General features: G+C 43.5%; 1 protein-coding gene across 2 annotated transcripts in view; it reads left to right on the forward strand.

The window, feature by feature from the left end:
• The window catches only part of ipo11 (importin 11), a 712,587-nt gene that overhangs the window by 54,098 nt on the left and 642,653 nt on the right, over positions 1-15,836 (forward strand). For both annotated transcript variants that reach the window (XM_038791006.1, XM_038791005.1), the window contains exon 3: positions 10,611-10,711. In XM_038791006.1, coding sequence (XP_038646934.1) covers positions 10,611-10,711 — 101 coding nt within the window. The remainder of the gene's footprint in view (positions 1-10,610; positions 10,712-15,836) is intronic.

Here is a 15,836-nt window from a genome sequence, read left to right on the forward strand (position 1 = left end):
GACCCCAACTGTCAGTTGTGTCAATTTCAGCGGCCGGCTCACTTTGATCCGGAGAGGGAAGCTGCTCTCACTGAAGCAATCAGCCGGCCGCTGAAATTGACACTGCCCACTGCTCTCTCCCTCCAATCCAACTTTTAAGTTTTAATGTTTCTGATTGGAGGGAGAGAGCAGCCGGCAGTGTCAATTTCAGCGGCCGGCTGATTGCTTCAGTGAGAGAGCAGCTTCCCTCTCTGGATCATAGTGAGCCGTCCGCTGAAATTGACACTGCCGGCTGCTCTCTCCCTCCAATCAGAAACATTAAAACTTAAAAGTTGGATTGGAGGGAGAGAGCAGCGGGCAGTGTCAATTTCAGCGGCCGGCTCACTTTGATCCGGAGAGGGAAGCTGCTCTCTCACCGAAACAATCAGTGTTTTAATTGGATCCACGATGGGGGTTTTAAATTTATTTAAAAATCTATGCTAGCGCTTCCCATTGTGAGTCTACGGGGGTCTGACCTCTCCCCCCGTCCCCCATAGACTCACAATGGGAAGCGCTAGCATAGATTTTTAAATAAATTTAAAACCCCCATCGTGGATATCCGCGGCTCGGATACAACGCGGGTGGCTGTCTTGGACCCCAACACCCGCGTTATAAAGGGGGACTACTGTAGTAGGTGAAATATTCCTTTTGAGGTTAGACCCCAGAGTGAGTTATTAACTTACCGTTGACTCCAAATGAAAGGATGGCACTGCTGTACCTGACCTGTGACAGCACATTAAAAACACTGCAAAAGCTCATGAGACTGCCAGCATTCTGGAGAAGCATGCCCCACGAGTGTCTAGTGTTGAGTAAAACAAGCATTTTGTTGCTATTGCCCTTCACAACAACTTACATGTGCAAGGGTGACTTTTACATTATCACAAAGATGAAGGTGGCATAAAGGAACTGGCTGAAATCTGCGCCTGATATGCGTATTACCCTTTCCTTCTGTAAACCTGATTGGAGTGAGATCATGAGGACCAAGCAGGCTCCTCTTTCGTGTTAAAGGTGAGCAAACGTGGCATGGGTCATGAAGGCTGGCCGGCATGGGTCGCAGAGGTTGGCCGGTGTGTGTCGCGAAGGTTAGCCTGTTGGCAAAAGTAGGTCCTGGGTAAGAAATTTTGAAAAACACTGTTCCAGATGGTAGAGGTTATGGTTTGGAAGGTGCTATCAAAAGAGATTAGGTGAGTTACTGAGTTCCATGTTGTATATAGTTCAGACTGCTGCCAGTGTAGGTGATGAAGAGTGAATGTTTAAGGTGAGGTATGGGGTGCCAATCAAGCGGGCAGCTTTGTCCTGGATGGTGTCAAAACCTCTTGCTTGTTGTTGAATTTGCACTCATCCAGGCAAGTGGAGATTATTCTATCTTGTAGATAGTGGACAAGCTTTGGGTAGTCAGAGGTGCGTACTAGAGAATTACCAACCTCCAGACTGCTCTTGTAGTCATGGTATTTATATGGCTAATCCAGTTCAGTTTCTGGCCAATGCTAACCCCCAGGATGTGGATAGTGGAGGTTTCACCAATGGTATGTCAAAAGGAGGGGCTGGTTTAGCACACTGGGCTAAATAGCTGGCTTTTAAAGCAGACCAAGGCAGGCCAGCAGCATGGTTCAATTCCTGTACTAGCCTCTCCGAACAGGCGCCAGAATGTGGCAACTAGGGGCTTTTCACAGTAACTTCATTTGAAGCCTACTTGTGACAATAAGCGATTTTCATTTCAGGATATGGTTAGATTCTCTCTTGTTGGAGATGGTCACTACCTGGCACTAATGTGGTCTGAATGTTACTTGCCACTTAGCCTAAACCTGAATGTTGTTCAGGTCTGCATATTGACACACACTGCGTCAGTATCTGAGAAGTTCCAAATGTGCAATTATCAGTGAACATCCCCACTTCTGCTGTTATGATGGAGGAAGTTAATTGATGAAACAGCTAAAGATGTTGAGCCTGCAAAACTACCCCGAGGAGCTCATGCAGCAATATCCTAGGACTGAGATGATTGACATCCAACAACCACAATCATCTTCCTTTGTGCTAAGCACATATTCAACTGTTGAAGAATTTTCCTCCCGATTCCCATTTACTCCAGTTTTGTGAGAGCTCATTGGTGCCACGCTCTGCCGAATACTGCCTTTATGTCGTGGGCAGTTACTTTCACCTCACTTCTTGAATTGAATCTTCTGTCCATGTTTGGGGCAAGCCTGTAATGTAGTTTGGAGCTGACTGGTCCTTGATGAATGCAAACTTCAGTTTCAGTGAGTAGGTTATTGCTGTTTTATGTGCTGCTTAATAATATTGTTGATTACTTTAATGATTGGGAATAGACTGATGGGGAGATAATTGGCTGGGTTGGATATTCATGCTTCCGTGGACAGGACAAACCTGGCCAATTTTTCATATTGTTGGGTAGATGCCTGCGTTGTACTACTGGAACAGTTTGGCTAGGGCTGTAGCTGGTTCTGGAGCACAAATCTTCAGTACTATGGCGGAGGTGTTAGACAGTTGGCCTTCAATCTCCACAAGGCTGCCAACCGGTCTGGTGGAAATTAATGTTGGCTATGAGAGAATAAAATGCTGTACATTCAGAGGGCGGTAGGCCAGCGGATCAGAGTAGAAAATTTGGTGCAAGCATGTTGATGTGAAATAGGAGGGGTCCCAATGATAGATCTTTGACAATGTCACACTCACGCAACATGGATTCTCAGGTTTATTTGAAATGAGCACTTTACTTTTAAAACAAAATGAAGTTGAAAGTTCAGGTGATCTTTTTCCTTTTCTGTTAATATACATGGAGCAACACAAGACGCTTGTGAAGAGAGCCAGCATGTCTGGACAGCGCATTAAAATACAAACAACTTTTGGGACATTTCATTGCAAAGGCATCAAATGCAACATATTTTTCCTGTTGATTAACTGGTGCCATTATCCAAATAGGTAAAGAAATATTTCCATAACAGACTTGCAGAGTTCTTGGCTTTGGAATGTGAGAAGAATCTCATTCTATTGCAAGAATAATCATCATAGACCATTTGTGAGGATGGATGGGGCAGATGGTGGTGTAATGGTAGTGTCACTGGACTAGTAATCCAGAAGCTCAGGCTGCTCGAGGGACACTAGTTTAAATCCCACCACGGAATCCAGTGGATTTTAAATTAATTGAATATATCTGGATTATAAAGTTAGCTCAGTAATGTGACCATGAAACCATTGTTTGTAGCAAGAACCCAACTGGTTCACTAATGCCCTTTAGGGAAGGAAATCTGCCATCCTGACGTGGTCTGATCTACATGTAACTCAAACCCACAGTAATGTGGCTGACTATTAACTGTTCTCTGCAATGGCTTAGCAAACCACTTAGTTCAAAGACAATTCAGATGGCAACAAATGCTGGCCTTGCCGGCAACATCCACATCCCATGAAAGAATAAAGAAAAGAAAAGGATAACAGAGAACAGAGACTATGGTTGGCTGACAGAAACCAAACTATTGATAAAGACACGTTTTGGGAGGGGAAGGAGAGGTTTTTTTTTCAAAATAAGCAGAGCCTTCTGTGCCTTTAAGTATAAATTGCTGACAAAGATTGTGTTTGGTCAATAGTGCCTTTCACCTTTTATTGCAGTAAACATATTAAAACTTAAAATCTTGTTTTGTTTTTTCAGCGATTAGCTAGAAGTTTGAACTTCTTTGGTGGTTGGTCTCTGCAGAGATCCCTAACGTTATCTGGCATGGATATACTGCCAGTGCAATGGAAAAATACCACATCCGAATGATGTGCCTTATTCTTCATTCTACTCCCCAAGTCATGGTGTAGTGAAATGGAATACGATTGGGCTGTGTGCCATCTAAGGAAAAATGGTTGGCAGAATGACAGCCATGGCATGCTTTGGTATCAAAATGAGACATGAAGATAATGACTGAACTGAACTGGATCAGTGACATAAATACGGTGGTGATTAGAATAGGACCCAGGCTAGGAATTCTGCAATGAGCAGCGTGCAACCTGACTCCCCAAAACCTGTCCAACATCTACAAGGCACAAGTTAGAAGTGTGATGGACCACGCTCCACTTGTCTGACTGAGTGCATCTCCGACAACCCTTAAGAAATTCAATGCCATCCAGGACCGAACAGCCCGCTTGATTGACATGTCATCAATCATTTTGAATGATCACTCCCTGCAGCAGCATGCCATGGCAGCAGTATGTTCCAGAGACAGCAACCCACCAAGGCTCCGTTGATGATGTCTTCCATATCCACGACTTCTACCACCTAGAAAACTAGGACAACAGGGGTGTTAGAATGCCACCACTGCAAATTCTCATCCAAGCTTCCCACCATCCTGGCTTGGAATTATATTCTCATCACTTCATTGTCACTGTGTCAAAGTCCTGGAATTCCTTGCCTAACAGCACTGGGTCTACCCACACTTGATGTACTGCAGCGGTTCGAGGAGGAGGCTCACCAAACCTTCTCTAAGACAATTAGGGATGGGTGGCAAATTTTGGCCTAGCCAGCGTTGCCCTTATTCCATGAAAAAATAAGGTGGTGGAGAGGTTTAGTGGAGAATTCCAGAGCAATGGATTGCAGCAACTAAAGGTGTCGCCACCAATTGTGGAGCAATTAAAAGTTGGTTTGCTCAAAATGCAGTTAGTGGAGCACAGATTTCTCTGAGAAGTGTGTTGGGGCTAGAGATTATAGGGATGGGAAGGGGCGAGACCATGGAAGGATTTGAGAACAATTATCAAAATTATTTGATGGAACTGTTGCTGAACAGAGAGCCAAAGTAAACCATCAAGCACATTGGTGATAGGTGCACAGGACTGTGAATTTAAAAGCCTTAGTGACATTTTCCTTGGTGGCAGGCATTTGAGGCACAATCCTGACATTAGACATGACGTGTGAAACTCACATTGGAATGACTATGGCTTGTTCTACACTAGAGTGGCACATCAGGGGTCCGCATGCAGACTATGTTATGGGTTGAAGTGTCTCCAACCTACTGTTGAAACTTCGTAACTGGTCGAACTCCGTGGTGTAAAAATGGCAAAGAATTGTTTTATTGAGTCAATCAGTTAGAGTACTGATCATAGACATTAGCATTTCAGGAAGGCTGAAAATGGACCTCACCGCAATCATGAGATGAAAGGACACAGAAGATGTCTTAGAGTGTAAAAGATGGATCATAATTTTGTGATCATTCTAAACTTGGAAATGAGGTGTACTGTAGCACAAGTAAACCGATTCCTGACCATGAAACATACTGAAGGGTGGTAAACATTGGGTGCAATGATTCTCATCTGGATATGTTTGGCATAAGTAATAAAACATTAAACATGTCTAAAGTATGCACATTTTTGAGACATATGAACCCAGGCAATGGCAGAGATGATTGGGATGGACAGAGGTATAACGGCAGTGGGTGGACATGGATCAGATCCATAGCAAAGGAGCATGCAACCCCAGAGCCGAAGAACCTTTCACAGATATTATACTATTTTATTAGAAGATCTTGTAGCTAAAGATGAATTCTCAAAAATATTCATCTCTGAAATATTTCACTCTTTTCAAAATTTTGTATCATAATAATTACACAATTACCAGAGCATGATAATGTCACCATGTGCGCAGCCAATGGCATCAGTGAATGGGCTGATGGGTGTGTTCTGATGACAGTACTTGCGGGAGAAATTGCACCTGTGTGGGTGATCACAGTGCCTTTCTATCGGCAACAGGAGACTCTTTTCTGCAATTGTAAAATGTTGATTCCGATATGTCAGCGAATTGAAAGAAAAGTTAGATGCTATTGACAACAAAACAAAGTGATAAAATTTAGTGTTTTACGCAATCTGTTTTTGTGGCGGATTTGTTTTTCACCTGCTAAATGTTAAAATAGGCACCCATTGAAAATATATAAATTGATAAATAATAGACTCTTTTATGCCCTATGTCTCGGGCCAGAAAAGTATTGAAGTATTTGATAGTGTCATGGGAATGTCCCTTTAAGAACTGTTTGTCTTCTCAAATGGATGCAGTGATGTCATTGTGTGGGTGGAGCTGGGCGGTGGCTCTAGATTTTACTTTTGTTTTGAGCTGGAAACTGTTTGTGGCTCTTTTTTACTTTCGGTTTAGACAATTGGAAGCTGTATTGAAATTGGAGTCTCTCTCCCTGCATGTTAAAAAGGTGTCTCTAGATCACTTGATAACTTCAAAGTAATAACTGTTATGGAAGGAAATCAAACCACTGTTTTGTGGTAAATGGGATTGTCTGATTTATGGATGTTGTTGCTGGAGTGAAACAGTAAAGGGAAGTTATTACGGGTTAAATATAGAGTACTGTAGCTGTGTGGGGTATTTATGTTTGTAGTTTATAAAATCCTGACTACGTGTGTTTATAAAATGTTAACTGACTTCGTAGAATAAACATTGCTTTTGATTTAAAGTGCTTACGGCTCTGTTGCATAACACCTGGAAAGTAGGCCCTTGTGCTCCTCATAACCAAAATCTATAAACAGTTGGAGGTCAGGTAAACTCCATGATATATTTTGGTGTTCTCTGAACTCTGGCCCATAACAGCAAAGAGATGAAGAGAGACTGCTTTTAATATTGTACACAGTACAGATTGCTAACTGTTGTGCTCCGTTGGTTGGTGTTATATTCCTTGCCTTTTCTCCAAGATAGCCAGATATCTAGTGTTGACAAAGAATAGACAAATACGAAGATTGAATCAAAACAAATTAATTTTACACTACTAAACTAAAATAAAGTTCACACACTCTACTGAGTTGCAGATAATAAACTAATGATACTGAATCTGTAGTACAGTATTCAATATTCTATTTAACTGTAAACTACACTATGACTTGACCTCGTGCTATATTTCTCTATTCAACTTTCACTCTGCTCTCTTCATGTTCTCTTCAGTTCTCCCAGAATTCCTAGAGACGCTGTCTTATATACACTGAATTAGTAATGCCCTCTACTATTTGATTTGCACAAAGATTCAGATATTAACCCTGTACTATACTGACATTATACCTATCATTACAGTTGGGCCTCCAATAGAAAAAAGCTCCTTCAGAAAAGTTTATAATGTTGCAATTCCACTTGTTATCTTTTGTATCATTCTTGTGGAGCTCTGGATGATATCAAATATAGTTCTATAAATTAAAAAATATTTTTAAACATTCTAAAAAGTAGTTATTGGATTATGGAAAGATTCTGCAATGAATCCGTTCTTTGTATGCCAGAGACGTGTGCATTTTATTTTGAGAGGCACTTGATAGAACTGCATGTTCATCTCATCAGTTTCAGAAGTGATTGCCAGCCTTATTTTGCTTCTCAACAGTCACTGACTGATTAGCTGTTAATATAATGCTTTCTTTCCAGATGGAAATTAACATCACATTTACTCTCAATAGTATTGTATTAATTTTTGACTATTCTTTTGCAACACAAGGAAAAGGAGTAGGTCATTCAGCCCAATGAAAGATGAGCCAGGCTCATTAACATCTTGCTAATCTGTATCTTAAATCTATTTACTTGCCGTGGCTCTGTAACCTTTCATACCCTTTCTAACAAAAATCAATTGCAATTTTAACATTTTTGTTAGACCTAGGCTCAATAGCCCTTTGGGGGAAAGAATTCCATTTGTTATTAACCTTCATGTGGAAAAGTGCTTCCTGAAATTATCCCTAAACAGCCTAGCTTAGATTTTGAAGTTATGCCCCCTTGATTGGACTACCCCACAGTAGTTTACCTCTAGCTACGCATTCAAATCCTTGAATTACCTTAAGTGTCTCAATTAGCATTCATAAGTTGCTGCTTTACTCAACACCTGCTGCTAAACGTTATTCCAGATTGCTTTCACCTCTGCTTTTAATATAATATGAGCTGGCTTCTTGACAGAGTGTCGTAGAAGGCTCTGGTTCAGAAAGGGTTAATGTGGGACTGAGCACAGTATCGCGCACACAGTGATGTTTGAAAACACCTAGCCTTGAACCAGGGTCAGTCTGGGGATGAACACAGTCGGGTTAAGACGTGGACACGAGTCAGCTTCATACCTGTGTTAGGACCCTGGATGAGAAGATTTTGTATACTTCCTCAAAAACCTAGCTTCAACAAATAGTACTTGCAGCCTGCAAGTGAGATAAAATGTTCAAATTCCAGGCCTGCCTTGAGAAACCCTTTTTAAGTTATTCAGTCAGAAGTGCCGTTAAGGGGCAGCACGGTGGCCTAGTGGTTAGCACAACCGCCTCACGGCGCTGAGGTCCCAGGTTCGATCCCGGCTCTGGGTCACTGTCCGTGTGGAGTTTGCACATTCTCCCCGTGTCTGCGTGGGTTTCGCCCCCACAACCCAAAAATGTGCAGAGTAGGTGGATTGGCCATGCTAAATTGCCCCTTAATTGGAAAAAATAATTGGGTACTCTAAATTTATTTAAAAAAAAAGATTACAAAAGAAGTGCCGTTAATAAGCGACTCTTCGCTGAATGCAATTCCAGACGGCCAGTCTTGGCGTGTGGCTCCTGAGTCTAGCAAAAATAAATAAATACATTTTGTCCACTTCGGGTACCTTGTGACCACCTAGTTTGTGAAAAAAACAAGCAAGCCTACTGTGTTTTTCCAAGAGCCCCAACTCTTAAATATGACACCGCCTAATGGATTAAGTAGACAGCCAGTTGATCTATGCCAATCGAGGTAACTTGGGCTAGCGTAATTTTGAACAGCCCACCAAAAACTGGCAAGCATGGGAAGATTCTCTGTTCAACGGTAACCGGCTACACCATCTTGAAAGCCTGTTATTTCTCAAAGCTGTACCCACGCTTCCAGTTCCACTGGGATTTACACATGGCCCAGACCATTAACAGAATTAGAGCATTTGGAGGAGAAGATTTTGAGATGCAGCGTTGTTGCAGGTCTCAAGAAAATATCTGGGGCAGAACAAGTTAGTATGTTTCTTTATTCAAAGATCTGCATCCTGCTGCTATGGCCCGATGCTTCCACTGCAACAGATTGGAGTATTTTATCATTTATCAGGAAATTGCAAATACACACACAAGCTCTGAGTGTGTCTTGAGTCCTGGGTTGGCCATAATTCCCATGGTCCTTTGCAGGTGGCCATCTGTGATGGCTACAAAACTCCCTAAGGATTGTGGGATTGCCATTAGTCCCCAGCCAGTGGTAAACAGGCAGATTATAACATCCTCCCCCACCCCCAAAATCCAAGGAATCCACCGAAGGCCCTGGCGAAGGAGGGCCTTGGACTCGTTTTGCCGCAGGCCGGACACCATTTGCACGAGGCGCTGGATCTGGCGACGTGTAATGAGATGGAGAACGGAGCTTCTGTGATGAGCGGCGTAACGGTTGTACATCCACGTGGCACTCACGACCCCCTCTGAGGCGCCCTGTGTCTCCATCTCGGAGTCCACCACCTCAGTCATCTCGGCGTCCCTATCGCCACACGGTTCTGCAATGACCTGCGCAGGCTTTGAGTGCGGCGCCAGAGGAAGATCATGAGGAATATCCTCCACTGTGTCTGGTCTCTGTGGCTGCAGCGGTGAGCTCTGGGGGCAGGGAATCTTTGGAAGAGGGGTCCTTCTGGACCGAATGTTGTCTGCGTGCTTGCGCTGAAGACGACCCTGGGCTTGCTCCTGGTAAGAGATAGGGCCCGTTGAGCAAAAGGTAACACCAGGGACCCACTGGGCGCCACCAGCAAAATTTCAAACGAACACTGGGTCACCGGGCGCAAACTGCCGAATCGGCCGATGCCGAGAAAGGCCATGTCCCTGCCGTTCTTGAGTGCGGTGTACTTTTGCGCCAATGTCCGGGAAAACCATGCTAAGGCGGGTGCGAAGTACCCGGCCCATTAGGAGATCCCCCTGTGTGTATTAATAGTTACATATGGCCGGGAGGCAGGGTCCAGCTCCAACTGTAGGTAGGCGTGACTCATATCTAATTTTGTGAACGTGAGTTCACCTGCAAACTTCGCGTAGAGATCTTCTATGCAGGGCATTGGATATTGGTTGAGCCGGGAAGCCGTATTCACTCTATGTTTATAGTCTCCGCACAAACGAACAGTGGCATCTTGTGAATTTTCAATGTTCACGCCAGGAAGGCGGGCTCAGTTTTCATTTCGAGAAGAATGCTGTAATTCATCTCAAAGCCAACACAGTAATCAGTGGAAACTGAAATAAAAGCTGGAAATACTCAGCATTTCTGGCAGCATCTGTGGAGAGAGAAACACAGTTAGCATTCTGAGTCAGCTATGACTCTAGAAGAGCCATTTTTGACTCAAAAAGTAAACTCTGTATTTCCCTCTCTGCCAATGCTGCCAGATATTTCCAGCATCTTCTGCTTTTATTTCAGGTCTTCAACATCCGCAGTATTTTGCTTTTAATCAATGGAAGCTGGTTTGATTCAAATCCCAAAATGATGGTGTCTAAGAAAGTAAAGATTTAAAAAATCTGTTCAAGGGGAATTGAGTCTGGAAGAATAATGCAGTTCTGATGTAAAATTTCCACCCGAAGCTAATTTATTCATTTTCAAACATCTGGCCAAACCATTCAATCAAATTAATGTATTTTCATATTTTTTTCAGAATATCTTCACTAATCATGCACTAGATATAAATGTACGGTGGCTTGCTGTGCTGTACTTCAAAAATGGAATCGACCGATACTGGCGACGTATTGCTCCACAGTAAGTATTCAGTTTTGCATTTGGAATCGCATCATGCTTTTAAGTCTTTCTTTCCACAGATTTATTGAACACTTGGGAAATCAGATCTTTGTTTTTATTTTATGGGATGTGAGTGTCACTGGCTAAGCCTGCATTTATTGCCCATCTCTAATTGCCCTTGAGAAAGTGGTGGTGAGTTGCCGCCTTGAACCATTGCAGTCCATGTGGTGGAGGAACACCCACCGTGCTCGGGAGGGAGTTCCAGGATATCGAGTTAGCAACAGTGAAGGGATGGCGATATATTTCCAAGTCAGGGTGGTGAGTGGCTTGGAGGGAACTTCCAGGTGGTGGTGTTTCCCTATATCATCTTGTTCTTTCAGATGGTAGAGGGCACAGGTTTGGTAGGTGCTGTCGAAAGAACCTTGGTGTGTTGCTGCAGTACATCTTGTAGATGGCAGTCACTGCTGCCACTACTTGTCGTTGATAGAGGGGATCGATGTTGAAGGTGGTGGATAGGGGTCACAATCAAGCCAGCTGCTTTGTCCCGGATGGTTTCCAGCTTGTGTGTTGGATCTGCACTCCAGCTCCAGTGCTACTGGATATCAAGAGGGGATGATTCCCTATTTTTTTTTATTCATTCATGGGATGTGGATGTTGCTGGCTGGGCCAACATTTATTGCTCATCCCTGAGGGCATTTAAGAGTCAACCACATTGCTCTGTAATGGAGTCACCAATGGACTGTGCTAGCTAAGGGCGACAGATGTCCTTCCCTAAAGGACATTAGTAACCAGAAGGGCTTTTACGACAATTGACAATGGTTTCATGGTCATCATTAGAATTTTTATTCAAATTTCACCATCTGCTGGGATTTGAACCAGGGTCCCCAGAGCATGACCCTGGGTTTCACAATTACTAGTGCAGCGGCAATAGCACTATGCCACTGCCTCTTGTTGGAGATGGTCATTGCCTGGCACTTGAGGCGCAAATGTACTTATCAGCCCGAGCCTGTATTCTGCTGCAAACGGACGCTGACTGCTTAAGTGTTTGAGGAGGTGTAAATGCTACTGAACATTTCCACTTCTGACCTTATAATAGAGGTAAAGCCATTAATGAGGCAGATGAAGATGGTTGGGCCAAAGACACTTTCTCTGGGACCCCTTACAGCGATATCCTGCGACTGAATTGATTGACCTCCAACAACCACAACCAGTCAAGCTCGCCTCATCTCCGGAGTTCACCACTCTTGTCCATGTTTGGACGAGGGCTGTAATGAGGTCAGAGCTCAGTGTTCCTGCTGGAACACAAACTGAGTGTCAGTGACTAGGTTACTGCTGAGTAAGTGCCTCTTGATAGATTGTCGATGGCTGCTACCATCACTTTGCTGATGATCCAGAGCAGACAGATGGGTGGTAATTGGCATAGTTGAATGTGTCCTGCTTTTTGTGGACAGAACACGCCTGGGTCGTTTTCCATCTTGTCATAGCTGTACTGGAACAAGTTAGCTAAGGGTGCAACTAGTTCTGGATCACAAATCTTCAACACTACTGCTGGAACATTAACAGGGTGTATAGCCTTTGCATTTTGCCCTTTCCCGATATCACATGGAGGGAATTTGTTTGGCTGAAGACTGACATCTGTGATGTTGCGAATCTCAAGAGGAGACCTTGGTATGATCAGCAAGCTTGCCGCCTTGTTACCGCAATATTCTGTTACATTTTCGTGGTTGAACTGATATTGCTCTTGTGCTTAGCTTTGCAGCAGATGTCAAACTGACACCTTTGTAATTAGCTTCCTGGGATTTCTGTAAACCCTCCTGTTATCCCCGCTTTCAGAAGAGTAAACACTATCAGACTGTGCAATTTCTGCTAGAACTTGGGACATTACAGACGATTTAACTTGATGGCATCAATTTTAATTTGCTCCTCATTAAATACAAAATTAACAAAACAAGGTCAACTTTGTTCTGCAAAAAGACGTATGTGCTTTAGATATCATGATTGACATCCCCAAACAGCTGGTTTAACTCAAGTCCACTGGGGAAATTTGGAAGCTGGAGGTTGATTGACAACCATTTGTTCAGCCAGGATGGTATGTTTAATTGCCCTTCCATTTTTCTCATTCCACTATGTCATTCTGTGTAGTTAGATGGCATGTAACATTTACAGACATTTGTTCAGATTTGATAACATTAGGAGAGCTAAACTGACCTTGAAAGTTTGACATATTGGAGTCAAAAAAAAATCTGTCAAAAGCTCTGTCTGAGCTCTGCTTTAGACAGCTCTGTCAGAGCTCTGCTAAAGCTCAGCTTTAGGCCTGAAATTTAAAAAAATAAATAAATTTAGAGTACCCAATTCATTTTTTCCAATTAAGGGACAATTTAGAGTGGCCAATCTACCTAGCCTGCACATCTTTGGGTTGTGGGGGCGAAACCCACGCAAACACGGGGAGAATGTGCAAACTCCACACGGACAGTGACCCAGAGCCGGGATCGAACCTGGGACCCCGGCGCCGTGAGGCAGCAGGGCTAACCCACTGCGCCACCGTGCTGCCCTCACTATAGGCCTGAAACAATTGAATAAGTAATCAGAATAATTGATGCAACTGCTTGCAGCTATCTGCTTCAACAAAAGGCAGACAATGGTGGTAGGTATTGGGGGAAAATGGAGAGGAACGGATGAGATGCGAAAGAGAGCAGCACCAATTGAAGCAACAATTTTTTTGTTTGTAAGTCTGAATGTTGTAGTCTATAGACATAATAGGGTTTGTTGGTTCTTTGCTTGAGATGGATTATGGCTTGGATACAGCCTTCTCCTGTTGCCCCTGTACAAACATCTGATCAAATCTCTGGGGGAGCTACTTCTACCCCAAAAAGTGACATCCGAACAGGTGCTTTGATCTGAGAAGGTGGCGGAACGTATTGAGAGAATGGTTAACAAAGCAGATAGGATATTGAGGTTTATAAACAGTTATGAAGTACAATAGCAGTGAAGTTATGCTGAACCTGTATACCGTTCTGGTTAGGCCACAACTAAAGCATCGCATCCAGCTTTGGATTCACACTTTAGGAATCATGTTAAGGTCCCAGAGAGAGTGCAGAGGAAATTTACTAGAGTGGTCCCAGGAATGGGGAATTTTAGCTACAAGATAAGCTTGGAGAAGCTAGTATAAAAGCAAACCACTGCGTATACTGGAATCTGTAACAAAAGCAGAAAATGCTGGAAAAGCTCATTATGGCAGCAACTGTGTAGAGAGAAAAAGTTTTGAGCCCACATCAGAGTTTTTAGCAGACCAGAGGATCTTCCTCTTGCAGTTAAACTTTATCAACCTTTGTGCAATGCTGCCAGAGCCAGGAACAGATTACCAAAATGTAGGACCATTCCTTGCCACCAATTCCATACCCAGTACTGGTCAATACCAGATATTATTACAAACTCGAAACGTTAACTCGCTTTTCTCTCTCCACAGATTCTGCCAGGCCTGCTGAGATTTTCCAGCATTTTCAATTTTTGTTTGGGAAGCTGGTGTTGATTTTCTTGGAGCGAAGAACATTGAGGGGATATTAGATTGGGTTGGGCAAGATTTGGACAGAAGTTAGACGAAGAAAAAGTTCCCATTCGCTGATCCTTCCAAGACTTAAGTGGGCACGGACATATGGTTTAGGGCAAGTGATTCAAGGGGAATGTGGTGAAGAACTTGTAATGTGGTAAATGGTAATGACCTGGAATTCACTGCTCATTAGGGCAGAGATTGATAAGTTTCTGATTATTCAGAATTAACTTACACTAAATATGAACAAACAGGAAAACTGGTCAAACACATCATAATGACCAAGACATAACTCTCTGGTTACTCAGCAACCCACCTGGACATCCTTTTTACCCAGAGGATGGTGACGGTCTGGAATGCATTGCCTGGGAGGGTGGGTAGTGGCGGGTCGCCTCACATCCTTTTAAAAAGTACTAGGGCAGCACGGTGGCCTAGTGGTTAGCACAACCGCCTCACGGCGCTGAGGTCCCAGGTTCGATCCCGGCTCTGGGTCACTGTCCGTGTGGAGTTTGCACATTCTCCCCGTGTCTGCGTGGGTTTCGCCCCCTCAACCTAAAAACGTGCAAGCTAGGTGGATTAGCCACGCTAAATTGCCCCTTAATTGGAAAAATGATTGGGTACACTAAATTTATTTTAAAAAAGTACTTGGATGAGCACTTGGCACGTCGTAAGGCTATGGACCAACTGCTGGCAAATGGGATTAGGTAGGCAGATGAGGTGTATTTCATGCGTGGGTGCAGACTCGATGGGCCGAAGGGCCTCTTCTGCACTATTATTCTGTGACCACTGAGAGCCACAAAATCTTAGTAAAGCTCTTGTCTCCCTCTCATGATGGGTTTCAACACATTTTTAAAGATCTAGCCTCTGAATTCCCTCAAAAGATATTCCGACTCAGATTGCCAACTTCTTCCCTCCCAGTGGTCAAACTTTTCTCTTCAGACTGCATTCCCCAGGATTCACAAAGCTGCATTCATGACTCTAGCAACACCGGTGCAGACCAATAGCTTCACTAAGTTGCAGTGCCCCTGGGTTTCTCTGAACTCTAGTCTCCCGCTGCACCAAGCTATAAATGGCTCCCAGTGCTTCTAACTGCCTGGCACCGAACCAGTGACCTTTGTCGCTTTCTCAGCCCCCTCTCGGGTCATCATGAGCCCTAGCTCCCTAGAGTCTGCTAAAAGCTTCCATGATGTGTTCACAACCTGCTAACAGCACAAGGCTCATAATGCAACCAACCCACTCTCCTGGCAAAGGTAGATCATTTGAAATGAAGAGAACCGTCTCAAGTTTCACCCATCTTCGTGATGATGCAGTCTTTCAGGGTTCGCACAATGCTTTCAAACAAAATTTAGGGGTAATGCCCAGAACAAAACATCTCTCTTGACTGCATTTGTTTGCAAGCAGTGCAGACAGCACATCTCCAGTTCTCCAGCTACGTAAGCTCACTTTCTGTTTTCGGATATTTTCTTTCTCGTTGTTAATCCTTTAAGTCAGCATGGCCCCAAAAGTGTAATGAGCTGCAAGCTGCTTTAAATGCATTCATTCCATTTTCTTTTTTTTTAAAAAATAATTTTTATTGGAATTTTTTACAGAAAATATAAC

Source organism: Scyliorhinus canicula, chromosome 3 (genome assembly GCF_902713615.1).
Source record: "Scyliorhinus canicula chromosome 3, sScyCan1.1, whole genome shotgun sequence".
Classification (NCBI taxonomy): Eukaryota; Metazoa; Chordata; class Chondrichthyes; order Carcharhiniformes; family Scyliorhinidae; genus Scyliorhinus; species Scyliorhinus canicula.